At 42.6% G+C, this 19,803-nt stretch overlaps 1 protein-coding gene across 3 annotated transcripts in view; it reads right to left on the reverse strand.

The window, feature by feature from the left end:
- Positions 1-19,803, reverse strand: part of daam2 (dishevelled associated activator of morphogenesis 2) — a 93,778-nt gene that overhangs the window by 21,201 nt on the left and 52,774 nt on the right. For all 3 annotated transcript variants that reach the window (XM_035610311.2, XM_047337758.1, XM_035610310.2), the window contains exons 4-13: positions 18,034-18,108; positions 13,929-14,023; positions 6,205-6,538; positions 5,436-5,546; positions 4,503-4,606; positions 3,614-3,680; positions 3,340-3,457; positions 3,080-3,218; positions 337-395; positions 21-205 (exon numbers count right to left, since the gene is read on the reverse strand). In XM_035610311.2, coding sequence (XP_035466204.1) covers positions 21-205; positions 337-395; positions 3,080-3,218; positions 3,340-3,457; positions 3,614-3,680; positions 4,503-4,606; positions 5,436-5,546; positions 6,205-6,538; positions 13,929-14,023; positions 18,034-18,108 — 1,287 coding nt within the window. The remainder of the gene's footprint in view (positions 1-20; positions 206-336; positions 396-3,079; positions 3,219-3,339; positions 3,458-3,613; positions 3,681-4,502; positions 4,607-5,435; positions 5,547-6,204; positions 6,539-13,928; positions 14,024-18,033; positions 18,109-19,803) is intronic.

Raw genomic sequence — 19,803 nt, forward strand, 5'->3', positions numbered from 1 at the left:
GAAAAAGCAGCACTTCTCACAGCTATGTCATTGATGCGCGACGATAGATCCAGGACTTGCTCCCTGGCTGAGCGCAGCTCCACGCCCTCACGCTGTAGCTTGTCCTTCATCTTGTTCAAAGTCTTCATCATCTCATCCTTCTCGTGGGTCTTGGTTTCGCACTCCCGTTCCTTCCTCTCTAGTTTAGCTAGCAGCTCTACGTGATCTAAGAGGACAACACGGGACAGAAATGTACGGTACACAAAGGGAGGCAGGCAGTTTTGGGCAAAAAATGTATTTAAGAATAAACATATTCTCCCATAACCTGCAGAGAGCAGTGGGCCAAACGAGTATTACCTTTCCTGAACTTCTCTGCCTGGTCTCGCCACTGTTTCACCTCATTCTCATTGACCAACCTGTGGTGCAGGCAGACAGAAATAATAAGCAACACAGCAACAGACATAAACGGAGCTCAGCTTTGCAAAAAAATGCTTGCAGAAAAGGCGTTAACTGCAGTCCAACCAGGTCAAGCCTCAACATTTTTGAGAAAATCCAATCACTGGATCGGAAAATGAATTGATCACTGACACTGATTCTTGACATCCTTTATAAGAGAGAGAGTCAGATTCATAACCAGCATAGACCGGGTTGTTGCAGATTGCTTTTTTTGTAGGCTGCAAAATATAACATTAGTTCTCAATTAAAACCTTTGTGGCTGAAATCAATTCAGAGTTATGAAAATCCGGCACTTAGTTCTTGGAGACTTGAAGTTAAACGGGGTTACGCTGTAAGTTGCGATATAACTGAAATATAGTAGTGAGAAATGAAGTCTTGATAAAGAAGCAATCAGAAGGATAGGAGAAAAAACATGAAGAGTAAAAAAGGAATAAAAGAGACGTGAAAACAAAAGATGGTTGAATGGGATTTTTGGAGAAATTAATTTTGATAGAATAAAGATCGTGAAGTGAAAACCTTGAGCATCGGTCGTAGCCATAGCTAGAGTAGAGAGAATAGACATGTTTCATTCAGTGTCACAAAGTACAGAGTATGAAGAAACAATAAAAGAAGGGAAGGACAGGAGAGGAGGAACTACTGAGAAGGAATAGTACTGAGGTAAGCCTGCCAATGAGGATAAAGTTACACGAGAAAATCCACAAGGCCGTTTAAAGGCAAATTGGTCATTAATCAGTTTTAGGTCTTGAGTGCTTGCCTTAGTGAGCAGGTCTGTCTGAACTTTGATTACAAAGTCAGAGCTGCTTTAATTAAAGAGAGCGATGGATCCGGCACATTGAAGAAAAAAAAAGACACAAAGACTTTATTGTTGACCAAGTCAAATAACTGCCGTTACATTGCTGTGGAAAAACAGCATTTCTTCAAGACTGTTAATTTTGGGTCAGGCACACGTGTGAATGGTCAAGATCATCGCCATGGTAACCGCACATGATGAATGACTAGTCTCCCAGTTGTTTTAACAGTTGTTTTAACACCCCCCACAACCCTCTCATTCACCTCCATTCCCTCTGCCTCTGAGCCGCGGCGGCACGAGACTGTACGTTTTCACCCCGTTAACCGTCAGGGCCTCCGGCACAGAGCCAAGGCAATGAGGAAATCTCAGTCTATGCACTATTTTTCCAGGCATAACTTACTCAAGAACACTTTATGGAAACAGAAATTCTTTGGCAGCAATGTAAAGCGAGGGTGTATGTTTTGACCACTGTGATGAATCTGTGATGGACACTAATGGACGTCCGTGCATAGACACGGCGTCCAGGTTCACTTTCTCCGCGCTGTGGAAAGAATTACGCCCAAGTGTGCTGATTGCACAAACAATGGAGGCTGAATTAGTGAACAAAGTAGGAGCCGGCAGGGGCCAAGTTTTACCACGCTACATATTTTATGGATATTTCACCACCGAGACTAAACACAGTCATCATTGATCTGGTGCAGAAACAACAAAAAATGAGCAGAGAAAAACGACTGTGAAAGAGAAGAATGACAACATGTCAAAAAAAGAGAAACTGAGGTCCACTTGATGGAGAAACACATTAAATGTTTTGTATGGACAAAGCCCTGATTGCCATCTTTTAACACTCTCCAGGCTACACTCAGCACAAACCCGGTCCTTGGCTCCTGAACACAAGTGCAGATACGTTTTCTGAATTCCGTGCAAGCCAGACAACAAGGGCCCCAAATCTCTATGAGTGACAATGTCAAGTTTGCCGACGATGACGTAAGCAAAACATCAACCTGGAAGTCAATTTTCTTTTCCCCTGTTGCTTCCTACATGAAGCCGAGTGACTGCTTCGGCGCACCTGAACATGGCTGACCGGGCTGGCCTGTCCACTCGATGGGATTAGAGCAATTTCCTTTTGATCTCCAGCTTCCGCTTTCTTGCCGCTTCACACTCGGAGCTTGGCATCCTCCCACTCTGCCCACAACTTCACCTCAACCTTCTTTTGCAACTGAATTCTTCACTGCCACAACGAGCACAATAGATCAAAATATAAAAATTTAGATCTATTGTGTGAAACAAGTCTTATTATACACGATTACTTGTTTACACTCAATGTTTCCTACACCAATCCTCTGATGCATGACTCATTTTATTCCACCGCCTCTTTGCCCTCTGGCGACGCCTCAATCCCTCTGACATAAAAGTGCATAATGCTGATATCAGACTCGTCTTTGATCTTGGTTAGAAGTGATGCTGATTGGACGCATTAACCACAAGATTTTTCCAGAAATGAGAGTGTGTTTACAGCTTCAGAGGATTAGGGGAGACTTTTAAAAAGGCATGGAGGGAGAAATACAGTGCGCTTACAGTAACTTTCTCTGACACAGATATGATCTACTGTGCGACATTTGACCTGGATCACACCTTACAGCACAGTAATGTCTCAATATAGTCAATAAACATGCAATAATGATTCAGATAAAGCTAAACACACATAGATAAATACATTTGTGTAAATGCGTCAGAAAAGGAAATACACTGTGTGACCCCTTCGAAGTCAATGAACAACCAAGTTATGAGGTTAAGTTGTTCACTGCTGTCTACTGCACATGTGCTTTGCTTTGAGTAGAGTTAGATTCCACTCACAGGCGAATGATGTTCTTGACACTGAAGTTGTCCAGAGGGGAGATGTCGGGGTCCTCGCCCTTGTCGTCCTGTAGGACTATCTGCTGGAGGATCCTGTCTAAGAGCTGCCAATGCTGCAGGCTGCCGCCACCACGCTTATCTGGATGTGAGAAACAGTAAGGTAATCCCAATATAGTGGTTATCAGTTCATTATCAATTATTGGTCTGTTGCTTTTTCCTCCAAACCTCAGAAACACGAAAACCTGTATGCAGCTACTCACAGGGCATCTGCAGGCAGTGTTGGAGGATGGAGATGAGGTGGGGGTAGGAATCTGTGTGGCTCAGCTTCTTCTTGACCAGCTCAAACATGGCACCGGCACTCTTGGTATCTACATGGGTCTGTTGAGGACGAGAGAACCACTCTTGAATGGATTTTAAGTCTGACATTTACGCTGCTTGACAAATTGAGCCACACAGGGAACACAGTGCAGTCTCTGACATCATAATATCACAACACAACAGAGTGCTGTCCAAGGGTAATGGTAGATTACTCACCATGTCAAATCTTTTGGCCAGCTCTGAGTCATCCTCATTCCGCACCATCTCAAAGAAATCCAAATGCCTGGATCGAAGAGAAGTAACAGTTGGAAATTGAAGAATTTACTAAGACTTGATTTAACCCTTTTGTTGTGTTTGGAGTCCGAGAGAACTGAAGCATACCTGCCCTTAACTTTATTTCATCATCTTAATACTAGCTTTTCTTATTTTCTTATTACTTATGCCGGGAGTCCGAGAAACTCCAGTTTAAACATGATCAAACACAATGGGATTGCGAGAACTACCCTCCACAAAGCTCAAAGGAGTCTACTTGGATGTATGTCATTGGAGTTCTACATCGGTTTGTTCATTTGAGATCTAACTGGGAGTTTGACCTCTCAAAAATAAGACATCACAACAACAGAAAATATGCATTTCTTTATTTATGAAAGAGTTTTGTCAAGCAAAAGTAAAAAATATCTATATATATCTTTATATAGATATATACATATATATACATCTATATATATGTATATATTAGTCCAGGCAAAGCCCAGAAAACGTATAGAACATGAATTATTTCCCAAATTGGTGCAATAACAATGATTACTTATCTTGTCACCTTCATCAAAAGTGAAAGTCCCCTTTTTTTGAGGCGAAGGTACAAAATACTGGTTGTTAGTAATATTATTACTATTATTATCCATAAATCAATCCATTAGCTACACTGTCTTTCCTTTGGGGGTTGTGGGACCTGGAGCCAATCTAAAGAGGTGGAGAACACCCTGGACATGTTGTCAGTCCGTCAGTCCGGACGTGACAGACAAAAAATAAAATCAAAAATAAATTGGTAAGGGCAAAACGAATGTATTGATTGACTGCTGAGCTCATTAGGTGTAATTCTCACCTGTCCAGAGTGGCGTTTTCATGTTCTCGGAGCTTGTCGATGACTGGCTGGATACCCAACATCAGGAACTCGTACCTTAGGTGGAGGCGAAACTCCAGGTTGTCCTGGAGAGAGTTAACAACAGGACAGGATGATACGATTGCTATGGAACTACACACTTTCAGCAACAAAACTACCGAGAAAATGTGTTAAAGATACACCATTTCACAGAAAAACTAGCCACATGAGAGAGCTTCCCGCTCTGAAAAAAAATACAGTGTGTGGGAGAAATACAAGTCAAGGGAGGACCAACGATGGCACTGGAAAACACCGTACATGATTAAAATCAGTGTTTTTACAATCACACAAAAACCCCTTGAGATAAGGATCTAGTTGAACATTTTGGGACATAGACTCAGCCTCTCTCTGGTGGAGACAAATGGATATCACCTTCATGTCTCCAAAAAGGTTGAACTTTTGAGTTTAAAGACAACTAAATACTAGACACTATACATTCTTTATATATATATATATATATATATATATATATATATATATATATATATATATATATATATATATACTTATATAGTTTTGAAGTTCTTATGTTTTCATTTGTATTTCTTATATATATATATATTTTTTGGGGGGGGTTCATATTTTTTAAGGTGTGTTAAGTGTGACTGTTTGAGGTCAATAAAGGACCTATCTAGATTTATGTATCTATCTAAACGCTAGCCGGTTACTTTTTCAAATTTTGACATGTGACAGGAATGGATTCTTTTGGGGTTTTTTTTTCATTTAAACTAAAGCAAGTATGTTTGCTTGGTTGTAACCTGCATACACACACACACAGGCTGAACAAAAAAACAATCACCATGACTTAATGTCCTGCTAAATTCAACACTGTTGACAGTGTGTGTCTAAAAAAGGCACTTGGGTGTTCACACAGACCTCCCCAGCTCCAGCGTTCAGCACAGCATTGATGAAGGACATGATGGCTGTCTTCAAGTTGACCTCGTCTCTGTAGCGGCCTGTACTCCTGTCCAGCTCATTCAGCAGTGTCTACATGGGAAGGATTGATGGGACAGTTAGTCAGTCTGATAGATTCTGTGTCCGCACTAAAAAGGAACATGTCACGAAGACATTTTGATCTATGAAAACAGATTGGCGATAACACAACATTGCAGAGAACAAGGCAGGATCACTGCTCTCACTTCTCACACTCTCTCTCTTACACTGACCCCCAACATACTTCAGCAGCTTAATCATAACTCAAACCAAAATTAAAAGGCCTCTTAAGTTCTGAATCACTCAGCTCCCGTGGTGCTTAGCCCGAGGTGGCATGATTTACCACAACCCCCCCCCCCCCCCGGGGACGTGTTAGATGTGGCTTGTTGACTCAGTCCTGCTAGTCACTGAAGTATTACACGTTCCCTGACCTCCATAACTCTGGATGTCCTCACCTGCCTTTAATATAGCCTTTCTGTTGACTTAACCTGAGGCCAACGGTCTGAGGTGCTACATCACGAGTCTACAACTAATCAAAATGACCACAGCTTGATTTATTCTCAAATATTTTGTCTTCCCTTTCCCTTAGTCCTCGTCTCCCCCATGTCTCTGGCAAAGGCCAATATTAGAGGTCTTAGTCATGACACACAAGTCAAAGAACATTACAGCTGCCTTCACACTTTTTCATAAAGATCACTATTGCTCCTCTCACCTGGAAGCGAGTCCTTTCAGCAGCATATTTCTGGTAGTGTGCCATGGCCTGCAGCACCTTCTTGTGTCCATCGGGCACCAGGCACACCGCCCCGAGGATCTCCAGCACCGCCACTTTTGTCTTGACGTTCTCCGTCCGCAGGCTCTGCGAGATGGTGTTGATGCTCTGCGGGTGGGCCAGGACGTGTGCCCGGCCCTGTGAGTTGTTCATCAGGGCCTTGATGCAGCCAATGACCGAGGTGTGGACGCGGCTCTCTGACGTCTCGTAGTCCATGCTGCGCAGGAAGTTGAGCAGGCACGTGAGGCCATCCAGCTCAATGAAGCGCGTGACAAACCTGATGGAGGCAAGGAGGAAAAAAAAAGAGCACAGATTTACAAAAGCTTCATGGTTGAAGGGTAGAGTGTGAAAGTCGCAATTAAAGGGATTGAATTGCTGCACTGATTGACGAGTGTATATATACAGTCGATGCCGGTCACAATATCAAAGAGTCCACTCAAACTTTTTCCCGATCAACAGTCCAAAACCAAAGAACAATATTACAACAATATAATCATAATATTTGATAAAGGCAGTAAGGTTTTAAGGAATCTGTAAATGTTTGGTTGAATAAATAACTCAACAATTAGTCGTCAGAATTCTTTGTCAATATTCTGTCGATTGAGCATTTGATCAAAGTGATTTATTATAACAATTCCAACAAGTGGGAGACTCACAAGAGACACAACACTGAATCCTACATACTGTACTGTAAACCCCAACCATCTCTTAAACCCTCACTGGCTTCTCAGTTTCCACATTTGTCAAACTCCTAATCCACAACTAACCATTACTAATGACATGTATTTTTTCTCAGCTCTATATAGATATACATGCAACTTTAAGAGATCACCCTTGAAGGTTTTCCAGGTTCCTGCTGACAACCCTCATTAGCTGAGCTAATCAGAAAGCAGCGGGTCATGAGCCTCTCTGGCAGGGAAGCAGATCTGCTGAATGACAGCAAGGGCATGTAAACATTGAGGGATGTCACATCTACTGAGCACACTGTGGGCTGTGTTGTAAATTACCTTCCCACTCACTAAGATTCCGGATGGGCCTCATAAATGATTTCAAACAAATGAGGGCTTGTAGGAAAAAGAGAAAGAGGCAGACGGAGAGGAGAGAGGAGACAAGGACAAACAGAGGAGGAGAAAAGAGAGATGGAGACATAAAGTGAAAGTGGCAGTGAGGAAAGAGGAAGGCAGTCTGAGAGTCGAGATTTATTGCTACTCATGCTTACAAATACATTGCTTTAATGTCAGATGTTGCGCGCGCGCGCGCGCGCACACACACACACACACACACACACACACACACACACACACACACACACACACACACACACACACACACACACACACACACACACACACACACACACACACACACACACACACACACACACACACACACACACACACACACACACACACACACACACACACACACACACACACACACACTTTACCTGCCAGTAAATCTCTCAAAGCTAATCCACTCATTCACAGTGGCGCATGGATGAGATTAAGAAGATCGTACTACATGCATGCATGCATACAGACAACTTGATAGTGCCCTGAAATCATGGAGAACACACACAATCTCCCAGCAGACAGCGTGCTTCTTGTTTTAGCACAGACACTAAAGTCTGGGCCTCCACTCGACACCGAGGTGCCGAGAAATAAATACAATACATTAGATCTGACTTATTTATTCAGATGTAAAACAGACATTGGAACTAGAGCGAGGTGGGAACTCTTCCAACTGTGAGAGATACTCGTCTCGTAACAGTGACAAGTCTTTGGCTGCGAGACGAGTCCGGCGATGGTCGTATGCCTGTCCGTGAATTACGGGGCCACCGCAGAGGGCGAAAAGGCTTCTGGGTGGAAGAGAAATAATGCTGAGGATCCTGGTGATTAACGTATGGAAAGCAGAGGGTTAGAGATGTTGTTGTTGGAGCCTGAATTCAAAAGGGTGGTCGGGATTCAAGGCTTCAGTCGCTGGCTTCTTCGCTCTGCTGGTTTGCCGAGAGCTCGCTAGAAAAACACGCGCGCGTGCAGGAACGCACCCTATGCACTATAACCCGAAGGATGTGCATGTGTATGTGCATACACAGGGGAAGTGGAAGGATGGATGTAGGCACGCATGCACGCACAGGAGTTTACGCACACACATACATGCATGGCTCCTGAATGATATTCAACAGTGACTAATCCTCTGCACTGTCAACTAAACCCAGGCAGCTGACATCCAACTACTCTCCCTCCTCCTCCCCCGTCTATCATTTTCTCTCCAGTGAGCATTAGAATCAATGGATCTCATCTCCACTGACTTCTTAGTCTCGTCTTGTCTTCTCCTCTCCGCTGACATTCACGCTCAGCCAAGTGGCGTGCAGGCCTCCTCTTTTCCTTTTCTAATTTTTTGGATTCGTTTTTGGAACGACCGCTGCATTCTTGAAAACCCGCTGGGGTTGTGTTCAAGACAGCGAGTGCTCAACAACTGCTGCATACGATATGAGCTTAGGCAGAGCTGAACAATACAGAGGCTGAGCCAACCCCCCCCCACACACACACACACACGCACACGCACACGCACTAAGTTCTTCAGACAGACAAAAGAGAGAAGTGAGGAATAAAACTTGGAATGAGACAAGACTAAACAAATGTGAGCAAAAAAATGACTGCAATGTGTGTTGAGCCGCGGCCAAAGATGGTCATAGGTAATGTTAGGTTAGCTGCAGACTGAAATCTCAATCGAATCCAGTGATATTTCTTCTTTTTTTTTTTTTTTTTACCTGTTGCATGTGATTCACCTTTAAAGAAACCATTAATCTCCGTTGATATGAAGCGCGTAAAACCCTTCAACCAGAGGCACACAACATTCAAAATGAGCCGGACAGTGTTGAAAACTGATCCAGACGCTCAACTAAATTCAGAAATTCATTCCGACCAAAGGGGGTAGTTTGAGGTTTGAGCAACACAGACAAAACATTCTGCCTTTTTGAACTGTGGGTGACCCCTGCGTGGCAGACATGTCGGTCAAGAGTTCAGTCTGGCCACAAAGCCTAACCGCACGCATACACACGCAGGCACGCACGCACAGTCCCCCCCCGACACACACACACACACACACACACACACACACTCAACATCTCCTTTAAACACTAACTCACCTTACCCAAGGCACAGGGACACACATGCATTCACACACTTCTTGTTCTATTATGAAGGGCCAGAATGTGGACAAGAGCCCAGGAAATTCTTCAGAGGTGCCGGTTAAAACTAGTTGACCGAGTCATACAATATTACCACGGCTCTCACTCAAATAAATGTTACTTGATGCGAAGCCCAGCGTATAACTGCGGTAGAAATAAGGGCTGAACAAAGGGTATCAAGCATGAAACTGACACACACAGGCGCCTTTGTGGAGGTGACAATAAAACCCCTGGAAACATTGCACATTTGTGAGGTGTAGTTCAGTATAGCATGGAAAAGGGGGGATTCATGGACTGGGTTTATTAATAAATCCACAAGGAGCAGTGTATATACTGTATGTATGTGTACTACAAAGTCTCAAGTGTACCATGTGTCCATAATTGCTCCTGTGACTTGTTAATAATTCCAACACACACACAAAGAGACATCAGTCAAACGCCTAAAGATTCCTTCATCGATTTAGCATTGCACTCTTACACTGTGGGACGCATGACGGACAGTTAAAAAAAAACAAAGGGATCAAAATTGATGCAGCCGAACCAGAAATGTCTTTTTTGTTTTTAATGAAAATCGTGTTTCTACAATACCCACAATGCAACTCAAATGTACAGCTGGCAGTTCAGTTGCGGATGCGGGTGTGTTATGCGTGAGTGGCTAGACTTCAGAGGTCTGGTAAGCTCCCATTGTCCTACCTCCTTCAAGTGACATCACTTGAGTCTCTTAACCAGACTTCATACAGCCATTACACAGCCTTTTAGCATTTGCAGTGGTACTCCCCAACACCTGTAAACAGACTTCTGCGGAGTTTACATATCATGTACTTAAGATGAGAAATCAGTTGGGCTGACACACAACCAAACCAGACAAACATTTTTACCTCCATGTAACTTTGTGCTGTGTGTATGTGGCTCTAAGCAGGATCACAGAGGATGTGGCCCCATGTAATAACATGAAAAGCCAAATGTATTGGGATTTAACTTTTTCTGCACTATCCATCTGCACATTGCAATTCCAACACAAACTTCCCTCAATGTCTGGATCATTCTCTCCCGTGCCCGTGTCTACCCACCCGGTCCTCTTTTCACTTCATTTCTCCCCAAACTGCAAAGTATCAAAGGGTGAGAAATCTGCTCCCCGAGAAGTGAAAACATGGTTCCATCCAAGACTCTATAAGGTGTGTTACTCAATTATCCCACCAATGTATCTAGTAATATTTAAAAAACAGATATAAAGTTCTCCCTCTTTTAAGCGGAAACCTTTGAAAGATCCGGCGGCAAAATGTTTTGAGGGATAATATTTGCATGTGGTGGTAGCGAATCGTCCAAAAGGTTATTGACACGGGTGCAAGGGTCTGCAGTCGACTCAAGTCAATATTCTTGCTGGAAGAGATTTGCAGAAATAATGTCCATGAGAGCTGTCCTGGGAAGAATTGCAATGCTCTGCTTACGTGAGCTTAGGACTGCAGTGCATTCTGGGCCAGCACAGCCTCTGTGACCTCCACGAAAGACCTAATTCCCAGTCCTCCTGATGTTATTTCATCATGGAAGTGATTGAGGGGCGTGATGCCCACACAGCATGCTCATCGACAATGACACAGTGCAGACGTGCAAATGACTCAGCAGTTCAACAGTGCTAATGTAAGTACACTAAACGGTGGAATTCCTACAAGAGAATGTACATATTTCAATATCTGGAAGCTAAACTGAAATGTACACCAGACCGTGTAGATTTGCTGGCGGGGGCAGTTTGTCTTTGCATATTGGACCTCACATGGCCCATTGGAGTTGAGACTCATAAGTCTTCTGCGAGTAAACACACATTCTCCATGTGAGGGTTCAAGCTCCATTTGACAGCTGGTAAACAAAGTAATAACTGCTGGCAGAAAGAATGAGATAAGCTGTAAATTCAAGTGGATGAATAATTGAGCCAATTTTCAAAATGGCTCCTTTTTTTATGGCTGTTTGTCCCAGAAGACATCTGGGCCATTAATTTAGGTTAACAGTTTTAACTATTAAAAACAAATTGCTGGTGAATAGCAAAGCACAGTCTTGCTCACAGCGAGAACGAAATCTGCCTGCTGCAGCCGCTCAGTGTCAGAGGTAATATTTGATTCAATCCAGTTGCTCTGAAATAGTGTTGCCATTTAATTTGTGCTGTAGTTGTCATCCTGCCCCACTGCAGCTCACAGTTCCTACATTAGCTGCAATGCTTTAGACATTTTGAAAGACAATAGGACTGACACACCGTTCAGACACAAACACAACAATGCTTAGGTGGGTGGTTTGTGTCACACCCAGGTAACACCCAGATGAATGCTGGGATTAAAACGAGATAATCAATGTTATCCACCTCACCTATTCGTGGTTTCAAAGTTGTGGCTGATAACTGCATAAAGCTAACACAGAATTTCCATGGGAGAAATCAGCAACTCAAAGGAAAAGTCGCAGTAGATCAGTCGATCTATGGTACTTTGTTTTTTCTATGCAAGATTGAAGCAGCACTGGCGATGTGATAAAAAAGAATTTAATTTGACATGTGTATGTAGTGTGTGTTCATTTCAGATACACAGTTACATGCAAGAGACCCCATGAACAAAAATGTGTCACCTTGTCTTTACAATGGCTTATAATCAGCATGTAAGTGAAAGTGACATCAGTGGGTGGCTTGTTGACAATGTGCTGCTTTTGTGCTCTCCGCCTGGCACCCCACACGGCCACGATGTGTTCCCGTCCTGCGGCCCAGCCGAGCGGCTCTGAGGGCACAAGGGCACCTCTTCACAGCCAGACCCAGCTGCCCTTGTGAAATGCCAGAGGGAAGGAGGGTGGGAGGCCATCTCAGGCAGTCATCCAGAGGCATGAATCAAGGCTCAATACGGGCCGACACCGCCATGTCTCACAAAATGCCGCCATAAAGACAAGATGCGTACACACAAAGGGCCACAGAAGTGTTCCTTTGTGTGTGACACATAAAGTGGCTGCTTAGCTGAGGTGATCAGATGTCCGGGCGACAGCTCACAGCCATCTTTTTCGCCCATTTGTCACAAAGCTGGACATGAACACACTGCACAGGCTTTCCCTGAACACCCATATTGTGTGGGACACACCTGCTACCCACATCATTGCTACAGTACTTAAAAGCATCTGTGTGATAATGAGTGATAACTCACTCTGTGAACAGAGAGGATGCAAGTGCATCACTAAATGGTATAATAGACTGAGTCCTTACAGCCTCCTTTGATGAAGAAACTTAAATACAATTGAATATAATAGAAATGAATGAGTGAGGGAGAAAGAGAGATACGGTTCAAACTGCACATAAGCATTTACAGCTCCGCCTCTTAATGTAACAACTGATTTCAGAATATTTTTGGTTTGTTTGTTTAAATATTATAGGAATGTCTTGAAAATTCCTCAAACTAAAGAGGTAATGTGTCCTCTTGAGGTTAATTATAATATATAAACACTGTGGACAGTATTCCACCAATTGGCTTATATGGGCATTATCTATAATTGTCTTGGTTTAGTTTTTAATATCACCTTTTTTGTGACGGATGCTGTTGTGATGTAGATTTGTGCATGTTGTTACAATTTCTAAAATATTAAATATAGCTACAGCCAATTAATGTGAACCTAAACTGTTGTAACTTTTTTAGTAATGAGTTGGACCTTTATAAATAATGCGTACATTCATAAAGTACTACAACATTAATAAGAGTCTATGGCTACCTTCTACAATATGAAATATGTTCGAAGATCTTCTTTTTGTACAATTTCACAAAAAAAAAAGCTATATTGTGAAGGGCCAGAAGCAGCAACCTTTCTAATGACTTCCATGTATCTAACCCCTCGAAGCAGCTTTTTAACCAACCTTGCTCCCAGTTACAGTGGTTTGAATACCCTACGGATCCAAACACAAATGGATACATCTAAAAAACATCTAAAACACACACAACCCAGACATGACAAGTTTTTTGTCACTCTGCACATTAGGTCTGTCGCTTGATGGCTTCTCTTGAGAAAACTCAACACCCCCAATTTGGTCCAGACCTCTGAATTACAAAACTGGCACAGGCATGATTGACAGCTCCAAAGGAGCTGCTGATGGAGAGAGGGAGGCAGTATATATTAGTGGCCAGTCCAATGTCGTTGAATGTTTCTTTGTGGTGGTGAGTGAAGCTCAACAGCTGCTGATGACCATGTCAGAGGAAGAGAAACTTGGAGTCTATTTCTAAAAATATATTTAATTGCTGTTATTTCAGTTGGAAGTAAGTAGGCCCCTTTGCCTTGACAACAGACAGTGAATCTTTTGTGTAGCATGTTACATTATTAACTGGATTTAATATGTGTGGCATTACCTCAACAAGTAAAAATAGTAGGAATGCATGACTGCTAAGGATCACACCGTGCGGATCTCTGCACATTGTGCAGGAGAGGAAAGGTTTCGGAGTGTAGGTTAACAGGGAGAGTCACTCACCTCATCGGCTGAGTCCGAAGTGCTGTCTTCAGATCTTCTACCACCTTGTTCCTCATTTCCATTTCCTCCTCATCGAAGGCAAACAAGGTCTGCATCTGCACAAATAAAAACGGATTAATACTTCTGAATTCTGACTTCCATAGGCATCACTAGTAGCACTACTTATTGTCACGCGTTCTGTATTTTTCACTATTAGTCAAAAGCTTTTCATTGTTCCTGCCAAGTCAACTGAGTCAATCTTAATCATAATTTGGGCAGCAATACGACAGCAGCAGTGCATATAACCCTTTTATACAGTAGGTACATGTGCTTGTAACAATTACTCCAAGCAGCACATACAATCAGAGCCTCATTAGTAGTCTAATGTTTTCAGGTACCACAAATCAAACGGATCATATGTAATTTTCACCTACAGTTGAGTTTTTCCTTTAATGAACTGTTTGAAGCCTTACAACATGCCAAAACTAGTCTTGCAGACAATTAGCTCTAATGAGGCTTTCAACAAATAGGTAATTAATAAAAAACACACTTGGACCAGCTGTAGTGTAAATGCATTTCTACATCCTTCAGAGGCTCCCCGCAACAACATTAAAGAGCTACTGTGCTCCCACTAGTCAGGGCCACAGGGCTTCTGTTTAGCCTCTCCAGGCTTTTTTTCCATGGCAGTTCACTGCCAAGTGCTAAGGTTCAAACTATGAGTGGTTCAGCAGTGGAGAAGGCTGGTCACAGTGGCTCCCAAATAATTTGCGTGCGCTACCCCGTTTTCCAGCCTTTAAACCCTTCAAAAAAAATTGGGTGATAATAATTTCAACATGAACAGTCTGTTTTGGACAAACAGCGGCCACATGGCCAACTGAACACCATGTTTGACTACCTAACAACAGCTCAGGGTCTGTCCGGTGAGCGAGATGTGTTTAATCTAGAAACAGCACCGCCAAAACATCCATCGTGTCGACTTAGCCTCAAGTCCAGATGGTTCAGGGACCCCCGTGCCAAGAAGTAAAAGCTCTGGCTCCAGTTTCTCTCAACGAATATGTTCATAGTCAATGGGAAGTTGGACACAACAAGTGCTGGGGAGAGTGAATGATTTGGTCGTGCTGCGAGCCAGTTCACCATGTCAATGAGTCGGGCCAAAAGGCTCCTTCCTACATCTGTTATTTGTAAGCTCAGTCTAACCTGTGGCCAGCATGCACATACGGATATTATTATAGCCAGTTGGTAAACCAGCAGAAGGCACTTTCCTCAATCCTTATTATGGGATGTGCCCCCTAGAGCCAGAGCTGTGCCTTCAAACTAGTCGTCAATGCGTCGTTAACTGAGTGAGTGATGAGTGCAGCTCATCAAAACCTTAATTTGAACCACGTGCGTCACTAATGTGTCCAGGAAAAAAGAAAAAAAAAGAGGATTTGTTCAAAATAAGTAAAGGCAAACAACACTGTTTTCACTCTAGCAGTCGCAAAACCCTAATGAACTTATTAGCTAATAACCTGTAGTTTCGATGTGCCTCTATGTGTAATCCAATGTTGTAATAACAAGTGAATTTAACAGTCTTGTTGGAACACATTCAATTGTAAAATGGTCATGCCATTTGTGTAATTGACCGCAATCTTTGAACATGTGATAGCTTTTGTCCAGCTCTACAGGAACACTAGTATTTTCGAAATTGGCAAGTGGAGGACAAGTTACGGTACAACTCAGTTTGTTTGCTATCATGTCTCGCTAATTTCAAGATAGAAAAGCTTTGTTACTTTTTGTTTTACTAAAGGACCGATAAATTAATAAAAATTGAATAAAAAACGAGTTGTTATAATCCTGAACACCAAATGTAAAGGCAGAATGGACATAGTTTGAGTTTTTTTTTGAGTTTTTTTTATAAAACCTGTGTAGATACATAACAGTAAGGCAGGTTTATCTTCACTAAACAACACACTGTTCAAAGGCCCCACATTTGTTTTTCCAATTTCCAGTGTTGCTTGAAATCCTTTTTTGAAAAATCCAACAGCTAATTTCTGTGCATTTCTTGGTAAATAACAGGCCTTTCATTGTATCTCCCCTTCTGTCCACCTACAGAAAAACCTATCCAGGTTGGAGTTCTGAAGCTCAGCACACAAGCTTGGACTCAGCAGGGCAACAGAATCTCTTATCAGAGACACAACGATGTTTGAGTTGTCACTCTGTGGCCAAGCAACCTCAGGGCTCTGACATGGTTTTATGAATGAACATCAAGCTGCTGGTTGTTCTGTAATCTCTATGGGCGGCAAAGTGAAAATGAGCTCATCCCGTGACCCAGCTACTGGGGAAGGCAATGTCCTTGGCCAGCTCGCCTGTGAGCCAAGCTATGATGTCATGGACAAGCAGAGCACCTCCAAATGTCAAAATGCTCCCTTGTCAAGATTCTGTCTCGAGCACTGTGGTACAGCAAAAGAAAAAGACTGTTAGTCGGGGTGAAATAATGGCTCAGGAAGGGGAGGAAATTGGTTGGAGTTATGGTGTATAAGGGGAACTCTGCTAAAGTGGGGCTTGAACAAGAGACCACTTGTGCAAAAAAAGGGAATGGAAACTGCAAAAAAATATCTTTCTCAACAAGTAATTTCATCTATTGTATGGTCATAAAATCTGAATCGTCTTTGTGCAAGAAAAAAAACTTCCAAGTATGTAATTTCAGTTGCTTCCAATGTGAATCAATTGGCTTTACTATTTTTCTTCAAACGAGAATCCGCCACCCACCCTAAAATATGAATGCAATTATTCATACTGACACTTTCTAGACCAGTGGAAGAAAGTGGAAATATCTTCTACCGGCACAATTTTACACTCCTTTTAAGAACATGTCAACAAATTCTATATACTATACAGTAGACTATAAACAAGTGATTTGCAGAGTGCAGAAAGACCTGTTTTACAGTAGTATGGTAAAAAAAAAGAAAAAGAAAGGCTGAAACATAACTCTGACAGCGTGTCTGACATCTAATAGCACAGAGGCACCGCTACAGCCCGGGCGGAATTAAAATTCTTGGCAACTCAAAAATCCGCGCTTGCTCTTTACTTCACTTAAAATACAGTGTATGTCTATGTGAGTCTGGGTGTGTGTGTGTGTGTGTGTGTGTGTGTTTGTGTGTGTGTGTGTGTGTGCGCGCGCGCCCTGTCTGGCTTCAGGAAAACGACAGAGAAATTGTATTTCCAGAGCTCAGGTGCCGGTGCTCCGTTCAGAGGTAGCTCAGTAGTTCCTGAGTGCAGCCCGTAAACAAAAAACAGCTGTCAAAAATTCTGTTTGTTGCCAGCATAGCAAACAAAATGGCAATAAACAGATATTATATGTCATCACATTTTGGCCCCATGTTAAAGGTGGCCCGTGTACGTTATTGTTAAAAAGTTCATCTGATCCATCGCCTGAAAAGACTAGTGCATATATTAAGTGGTAAGAAGAAGAAAAATAGCAACAAAAATAATAGCAAAAAAAACAACCACCAATCAATCTACTGAAACTCTTAAAAAATGTATTACTGATTCAAGAGGGCTCCTGACCGGCAAGACTGTCTCCAACAAAAAGTTGTTAGTCTCTAAATTTCGCGCTTACATGTCATCCTTTAGGAGCCACTCTAAAAAATGTCATGTTTTACGATTTCTAAACATTTGGGGGCCAACTCGTCGTCAACAGAAGAACTCAGGGGTCAGAGGCCACTGGCACAAACCAGTCAGAGGCCAAATGTACGACCTAATAACAGAATTTGGATTACAGCAGTAATCGTAAAAAACAAGTCTTGCAATGGTATCGCGTTGTTTATTTTGGCAGCCACATAGGCTAGGAATAATGAACATGGCCATGCTGGCTTTGCTCCACGCCTTTGACAGTCATTCCCACTAACTTAACTGCTGAGTGTCTAAATAGCCTGTTTGTCATCACGGTGTGTGTGAATGCTGGGGTCACAGCAAAGGAATGTGGCCGTGCACAACAAGCAGTCAGCAGGGAGATGATAAAAAAGCAAGCCCAGAGAGAAATCTGAGAAAGAATGGCTGAGTGAACAGTGACCTCTCAGGAGTGAAGATAAGTTAAATACACTTACTATAAATAGAAGGGGACACATATTCACACAGTTGGACTTACAGCAGCCATGGAGTTGATGCGGTCAATGTAGTAGTCGGGCCAGCTGGTGGCCAGCTTGTTGGGGTCCTCTTGCTCCTGTGCATGGACACAAAGACAGACCAAATCAAACACGGTAGCATTATTAATTCCCTGAGTTGCATGTATGCACACACAGTACGGTGGACCTGTCCACACTCATCAACATCTCTAGATATGTGACGAGACAATGTCCCAATTCTGCCAGGTAAACTTTAATTGGCAAATTGTGTTCCGAACTGGGAGAAGCAGTCGTCCGTGAGCACAACACCACACCTACAGTATCTGAATGCCTGAATACATTTGACATGGACGGCCTTTCGGAGGTGTGGAACGAGTGTCTTGCCCAGAAGATGATTATGAAGCTACCCTGACCTTTTTCCGTACCACCTAATTGGGATTTTAAGCCATGACAAGATATCCAAAATGTTTCTCGTAACCCTGTCACATTTTAACTACAATTTCTTGTGCAAAAGGCAAAATGGGCCAAGTTCCTGACTTCTGACATGTGTTTTGTTCAGGTGGCCAAGCCTTTCCATTTTGAACCGTCTGTTTTTCATATTCATTATATCCAATGCGCTCGTCAACTTAGATGAATACTGCAGCCTCTATGGGTTAGTGTGGCTGTTCTGCACAGGAGATACTTTGTTTTCATACCTTTTCACTTTCCTATAGCTTCATCCCTCTGCTTTCTGTCTTAGCTCCACAGCTCAATATTCACACGACGACCAAATGGATTAGCCAGTGCAGCCAGTAATACCTGGATCACGACATCTCAGACTGTTCACCTTTCTTAGCTTTTATTGTTATTATTAAAATATAGAAGAAAGACTGCCTTGAGGAACAAAGCGCACTCCACAATCCTTTTCAAATAGCTCTGTCTGAGATCAGTTGGTCCTGAACAATCCGAGGAAGCGTGACGCCACGAGCAACCAAGGCACAAGGGAATACAGAGACCATGTCCCTCGTTCACATCTGGTCTTGTTTAGCTTAGAGCGCTGGTGGAGCGTTCTTGTTGCTCTTGTTACTTAGTGCATGTCAGCCAGAGTTTGAAAGTCACAGTATGTCAAATTCATGCAAATCTGGTTTTGTAAGGTAGAAGAGAAATGTATTGCCAATGCTTTAAGTGTATTTCAAATCTCAACATGCAGTGAGTCAAACATGTCACTTCTAATCCAGAAATTAGGAGTATTTTTTAAAACCTTTTCTTCTATAAATTTTGGGGAACGCAGGGCCCCGGCTGACTTCAGGGTCCAGAAGACTTTGTTTTCTTCTTGGTATGTCATTTATTGAGTGTGAAAGCCACATCACAGACACTCGAGACATTCGAGATGCTCAGATCCTCTTCCTACATGAAGCTAGTAAAACCGACGTAAAGCTGTAAAAGTAGATGGCTTGACTGAGCTGGATCCGTCCACTGAAGTGACTTTATATAAAGCCATAATAAAAAAGAAACAAGCATTCACTGGCAGCGCATCTGATTAGAATAATAAGTGTATTATAAAAGTTATACTTATGCGGTTCCATTGACAGATTTTTCTTGGGTATGTCATTAAATTACAGTGCACTGCAGCCATCAGGGGGAAATTAAGCTCTTCAAGGAGCTAGAGCTCATCAATTCCTCTTCAATATTTCATGCCACCCAATCCCATTCTTTTCTAAAACGTCTTTTCTAAAACACAGCCAAAAGCGAATGACCTTTTCTGTTGATTAAACCCAATAAACTCTGTGATTGTGCCCAGACACAAAATCCTT

Source organism: Scophthalmus maximus, chromosome 15 (genome assembly GCF_022379125.1).
Source record: "Scophthalmus maximus strain ysfricsl-2021 chromosome 15, ASM2237912v1, whole genome shotgun sequence".
Classification (NCBI taxonomy): domain Eukaryota; kingdom Metazoa; phylum Chordata; class Actinopteri; order Pleuronectiformes; family Scophthalmidae; genus Scophthalmus; species Scophthalmus maximus.